The 5,945-nt window shown below is 32.3% G+C and overlaps 1 protein-coding gene and 1 long non-coding RNA gene across 2 annotated transcripts; both read left to right on the top strand.

Moving 5' to 3' along the window:
* Positions 1-2,386: 2,386 nt before the first annotated feature.
* On the top strand, positions 2,387-4,468 carry LOC131618562 (uncharacterized). Its single transcript, XR_009288895.1, has 5 exons — positions 2,387-2,734; positions 2,819-2,873; positions 2,978-3,022; positions 3,116-3,251; positions 4,269-4,468. It is a non-coding gene; the product is annotated as an uncharacterized LOC131618562 (long non-coding RNA).
* Positions 4,469-4,618: 150 nt separating this feature from the next.
* Positions 4,619-5,309, top strand: LOC131618561 (probable protein phosphatase 2C 59). The gene is made up of 2 exons (XM_058889755.1): positions 4,619-4,732; positions 4,901-5,309. The coding sequence occupies exons 1-2, from the start codon at positions 4,634-4,636 to the stop codon at positions 5,069-5,071; spliced, it is 270 nt and encodes an 89-aa protein (XP_058745738.1). The 5' UTR covers positions 4,619-4,633; the 3' UTR covers positions 5,072-5,309.
* The last annotated feature ends 636 nt before the right edge of the window (positions 5,310-5,945 follow it).

The raw sequence follows: 5,945 nt of genomic DNA, 5'->3' as shown, positions 1-5,945 counted from the left end.
AATCCAAGTTTACTAGCTTCACTACGAACTCAATCAAACAATTGTTCACGACAAGCGATGCTCCTATAATTTGTAAATTGTTGTCGTACATCCTTCGCATCGATCATGGATTTAACATCGTTAACCGGATCGTTATTAACGTTGACATCTTCCGGAACTACTACGTCATCGATGACAATGTTGTCCGGATGCACCATACCTAACATATGCAAAAATTAGCAAAAATGGTCAAAACTGTTTTTTTTTTTAATTCTGCCAGACATTGTTTCGGAAGTACATTTCCGAAATTTGTTAGGTGACTTATTTCGGAAATGAACTTCTGAACTGACGGAGTTTCATCACAGAAATCAGCAACAATGTAGTGAAATTGGGGATGAAATGAGAGATGTTTACCTCAAATTGTAGCTTTCTATGCTCCCTTTAACGTGATCAACGATTTGAAACTTGATTTTGAGACGAAAAATGGATTGATATTGATGGAAATTTTGGAGAGGGTTTGAGTTTGTTTTGGAGAAAAATGATGAAATAGTGAAGGAGGGAAAATGGTATATGAACACATTATTTCGGAAATGTACTTCCGAAATAATACCTGACTGTTAAAACCAACGTATTTTTTGAAATTTCATGCATTTCAGAAATGCATCTCTGAAAACACCAATTTTTTAGGGTTTTCAGAGATGTATTTCCGAAGTCTGAAAAAATCTATAAAAAAATATTTCGAAAATACATCTCCTAAACAGGGGCAAGTTGAAAATTTCGCTGAATCACCTATAAAGAAATTCTCTTTATTTTATATTATATGAACACCGAGAAGAAGATAATGAATCAAATGAGAAAAAAAAGTCTCAATAAAAAAATAAAGAAGAAATTATGTTGTGTGTCTATGTTGAGTATGAGGCATGTGGGGTAGGTGTGGCCAGCTGTTTCCAACTATGCATGGATTGAGGAAAAGATGTAAAGTGAAAGAGTATCTCTCACCAACTCAGTCACTATGCAGCCAACCAATTACAGCACACACCTACTCTTTATGATCTTTCTTTACATACAGCCTGCAAATTGTAAAGATGCATACGTCATGCTAACCATTTTTGTTAGTACACTAGTTAATAAAAAAAGAAGCAGCATAGGACGTTTCAATACTTTTTACCTTATTGAAAGTTTTATTATTGGTGTATTTATGATATTATCTAAATATTATTGGAGTATATAGTAATTTTAACATTATATAACCTCGTTTGAGTCTATAAGTTGATTTCATGTAGACAAAACCAATATAACTAAACTCTAAGTTTGATCATAGTCTTGCTTTGGGACTTCTTAGTTACCGATGTATTATTTTTAGTTTACTAGTTTATCTCAAGGTGCCTTTAATTACTAGCTTACCACGACACGCGGTTAAGAAAACACTACAAGAAAATGTAAGATTAGCTACCATATTTTTACTACCAATTTATTTTATCGCTAATCTCAATTTAAAAAATAGTGTCTTACCCAAACTAATAACATACTGCTTTTTTTCTCACAACTTATAATTTTATATTAATAATTACATTTTCTTTATATTCACAATATTCTGAGCGAGCCATTGTTCATCGTATCTCACCATTTTCGCTCAACTTCGTTCTCCGTTCCCGATCATCACATTCTCCGTCTGCAATCGACCTCATCCTCTTGCGTCTCCGATTGCATCGTTCTCATCCGTCTCCGATCGCATCGTTCTCCTCTATCTCCGATCGCATCGTTCTCCTCCATCTCTGATCGATCAATTCTTGCTCATTCTCCGATTAAACGCATTGGTCATAGTCTCCAATTGATCTCCCATCCTCTCTTCATGTTAGATGGATAAATATTCTCCTCTCTCTCTCCCACTCACTCTTCGAATTCCTGAGAAATTTCTGATCTCGAGCCCCAAATCCAAACCCTAGTACAGAGTTTTCATCTTCTTCCAGTTTAGTTAATGGTTCCAAACCTAGTTTTTAGTCGATTTAATCATGATTCACATCTTTTGTTTCTCTTATACTTTAATTTCTGATCTCAATTTTAGTTTCTCTTTTCTTGTTTCATTTTCTCATGAATTTAGGAAACTTAGCTGAATTAGGTTGTTGCATTTATCTAATTCGGTTCAATTTCCTATTCTAGAGTAATTAATTACTTCGATCTTATTACTACACTGGGTTTTGATCTTTATCTTTCATATTCTCATATCTAATGTATTTGTGTTTTGTGTTTTCATAGGACAAAATGCTGCTTATAATTCACAATATGAATAAGGAGAAGTAGGATTCTGGTCTACAATATAGATGATGATATTAGTAGGTTTTAGTTTAATTAAGTTCTTATTCTCATTGTGAATTGATATTGCTTTTGTATCAAACTTATACTAGATTTCAGTGATAACAAGAGTTTGTAAGTTGCTAAATTAGTATGAACAAATTTATAAGATAGGAACCGATTCTTCTTAGAATATATATAATAAAGTCTCATGAAATCTTTCATTTATGTAATGTCATTGAATTTCATATACATTTGACATTTTTCTTGGTTATGTTTTTCTTTTGTTTTTTTATTTGCTGGAAGTTGTTGAATTGGTTAAGGCTGATGTTGACTACATATGCATCCTTCTTAGGTTGAATTTTAAGGTCAATGTCGTTGGAATGGGGAGAAAGCGGTCATAGAAAACTATAATGGATCTGCTTAAGTCGAGAAGGCCTCTGAGTGCTTTCTTTTTTTTCATGTATGCTTCGTTGCTGAACATTTTTCAAATTTGCTGTGAATGTGGATTAGTTCTTGATTGTAGCTGTTTTTTAAATGTTTGCAGGTCTGAGTTTAGAGTGAAGTACTCGCATTCAAATAGAATCAATGGCATATCTGCGGTGAGTTGTTTGATCTAGTTTTACTTTTTATCTCTTATGATTTTTTTTGAAATTTTGAAACGGTTTCGAGGTCTTTTAAGTGAGTTGCAGTGAATTTCAATTAGGTTAGGAAAGCTGGTACTAAGGAGTGGAAAGAGATGTTCTATGCTGTGAGTGATTTGATTCTGTTTAATAGAAGAAAGTTTCAAAATGTTAATTTGTGTTTGATTTTAATATCATTTTGTTTATGTGTGTTTTTCTAGAGAAGGTTCCTTACTTTGCTAAGGTGGGAAAGATGAAAGAAGAGTATGAGAAGATTAAACATGCCTATAATTCTAATGCAGAAAAAAGAAGAAAGATGACTATGGGAAAATTATACGAGCCTACAATGTTAGATTGGTAATTACTTTGATTTTATCTTTTTATTACAAGTCAAAACAAATGATGTCGTTACAAGTCAAAGTCTATGTCAATCATGAGGAGGAAGATGATATAAGATGCATCTTGTTGATGCTATATTTAGAGTGGCTAAGGATCAAATCACCTATTGTTTGAATGGGTTGCCATCATTGTATTAGGCTAATGGTTGTGGAGATAGAAAGGGATCTGTTTTAAGGTGTAGTGTAACATAGCTTTTTTCTTTTTTATGCTCATGTCGGCCTTCTACAACATCAATCTTCATTTTCGTACTTGATCTAAGGTTTTAATAGTGTGTTACACTTTCAACAACTTTTTATATGCGTTTTAGGGACCCTGTTTCAGAAGTAATAGTGTGTATAACAACTTTTTATCACAAGTGAAGTAAAGTTGATGAAGGTGCATTCTATTTTCATCGCAATTGTGTTGTTATTTATCGAATTAAGAAATTTGGGGATGGGTTCAGTAATCATTAGTGGTCGTTCTTCTCTTGATATTGTAGATGAGGAGACATGGTGGCTTTATGTTTTAGATTTACGGTCTACCTTTAGACTAGTTCCTCTCAGTGGTTACCGTTAATGTAAAGCCTTAATTACTCTGGCCCTGTTGATTTTCTCTCAGTTAAGTGCTCACACAGTTTTGGTCCTCCTCTTTTTTGCTTTATTTTAGTTCTCTTATTTTTAAAACAAATGTGTTTCATTCATCTTAGTTCATCCAATTGGTTAGTTTAGCTTCTTAGCCCCGTGATATGATATTTCATCCAATTGGTTAGTTCAACTTAGTCTATGATATATAGTTTATGGAAGCATAGTAACACGACATAGAGTGCATGGAGGTGTGTACCCTATTGATATGACATTTCTCCAAAGCTAACAATGCTTGTTTGTATTTTAATTTGATTTAATCCTATATACATTGACAGATTATTTCTGTTTAACAATAAATTTCAACTTGCATAGATTTTACTAATAATATGAATTTCTTGCTTAAATCTGTCAGAACTCGGAAGTTGAATGTCATAATAGTAAACAATGTTGAAATTGGTGGAAATACATGCATTGACATGGGAAGGTTAGTTATTTTAGGACTTATTCTTTTCTATTTAGTTTCGTGATGTGTCAAAAATGGTGTTATAGTTTGATTTTCACTTGAAATAATGTTAGCTCTAATATTTATTTTATTCACTCTTTAGCTATGCAGTTGGAGAGGTACAATTACTAGGGAGGTTAACATTTAATACTTAATAATTTTCTTAATACTTATTTTATTCACTCTTTAGCTCCATAATTGATAAAAAAAATTGATATATGATTACAGTTTTATTGGAGCTATTTTGATCATAATAGGACTTTACTCAGTTCTATATGACAATAGCGAAAATATTGCAGGAAGAAAAAACTGACAGTTCTCTTGAGTATCTTATTATAGCCAGCGATGGGCTACGGGACGTCGTCATAAATGAGGTTTGCAACAATAATCATTTCCTTCCTTTTCACTTCTCTAATAACTTTCTTAAATTCCAATGAAGTAAGTCCTGCTGACTAGAGTTGGATTGTTTTAAGTTTTAATAATGTCATGCTAAAAAGTTTCGCTTTTCCAACAACTTATAATTTTTTTTAAGTATTCTTCAGGAAGCCGTTGCTATGATTAAACCACTTGAGGATGTTGAGGAGGAAGCAAAGAGGCTGATGCAAGAAGCATATCAGGGAGGTAGCGCTGACAACATTACTTGTGTTGTCGTTTGTTTCTTGATGAATCAAGTCGGTTCTTCTCTACTAGCTCCGTGTAATAATCCGTCCTAAGATAGAGGATTTGTGCATTGGTCAAGTGGTGGATATCCAAAGATGTGAAGCTTAGGAAAAAATCAGGTTATATCCGGAATTAGCAAATTCAAACTTGTTATTGTTCTGCTAAATAGAGTTGTTCTCATTGTATCACTTACATGAGTTATAGCTAGGGAAAATGTTATGTGTAGGGAGATTAACCAGACATAAAACTACTACTGCATGTAAACATGATTCTGTGTTGCCTATTTGATGTTTCTACAGTTAGTTATTTTAGTCCCATGAAATATGTATATGTGAATTATGGCTTGTATCTGACTAATTATGAGAAACATGTATTGATGCATTTGTTTACTTGCAAATTGCAAAAGTAAACAAAAAATTTAATTTGATTGATACGATTATAATGTTTTTTGTGATTTTTTTAATTAGGCCTATTTAATTTTGATTAAAATTAATAATTAAAAAAAATTAAGCCTAACAAATTTTGATTAAAAGTTATTACAAAAGTTTGCTATAAATTAGCTTGAGATTTACTGTGAAATTTTGGCGGCAATACTGTAGCTGTATAGTTGCGGAAAAATAACTCAAAACAGACATTTTGCTAGAACTTGGTTGTGGTTTAGCTAGATATTTTAATATATTAGTTTGAGTTTTGCTAGGAAATTTTGGCCAAGATAATTAGCCACTCAATCTATGCTACGGCATATATTGTAGCTAATCCCCAACAAATCTCCAACTAACTCTGTTTGATAGAGATTAGCTACAAATTAGCTATTGTTTCTGTCGTAGCAAATCACACATTTTCTTGTAGTGAAAATTAATGCATAAAGAAAAAGAACAACACAAAAAAAATATATATTATTTTTAAAACATGGTTATTAAAAAAAAA

The sequence above is a fragment of the Vicia villosa genome, linkage group LG7 (genome assembly GCF_029867415.1).
Source record: "Vicia villosa cultivar HV-30 ecotype Madison, WI linkage group LG7, Vvil1.0, whole genome shotgun sequence".
Taxonomy (NCBI): Eukaryota; Viridiplantae; Streptophyta; class Magnoliopsida; order Fabales; family Fabaceae; genus Vicia; species Vicia villosa.
This window is presented reverse-complemented; position numbering and strand designations above follow the sequence as displayed.

Bases quoted from the DNA above. Each gene is read 5' to 3' on its own strand.
- LOC131618561 (XM_058889755.1), top strand. From the start codon at position 4,634: ATGACAATAGCGAAAATATTGCAGGAAGAAAAAACTGACAGTTCTCTT. The intron at 4,733-4,900 runs GTTTGCAACAAT...AGTATTCTTCAG, and splicing joins GGGACGTCGTCATAAATGAG to GAAGCCGTTGCTATGATTAA.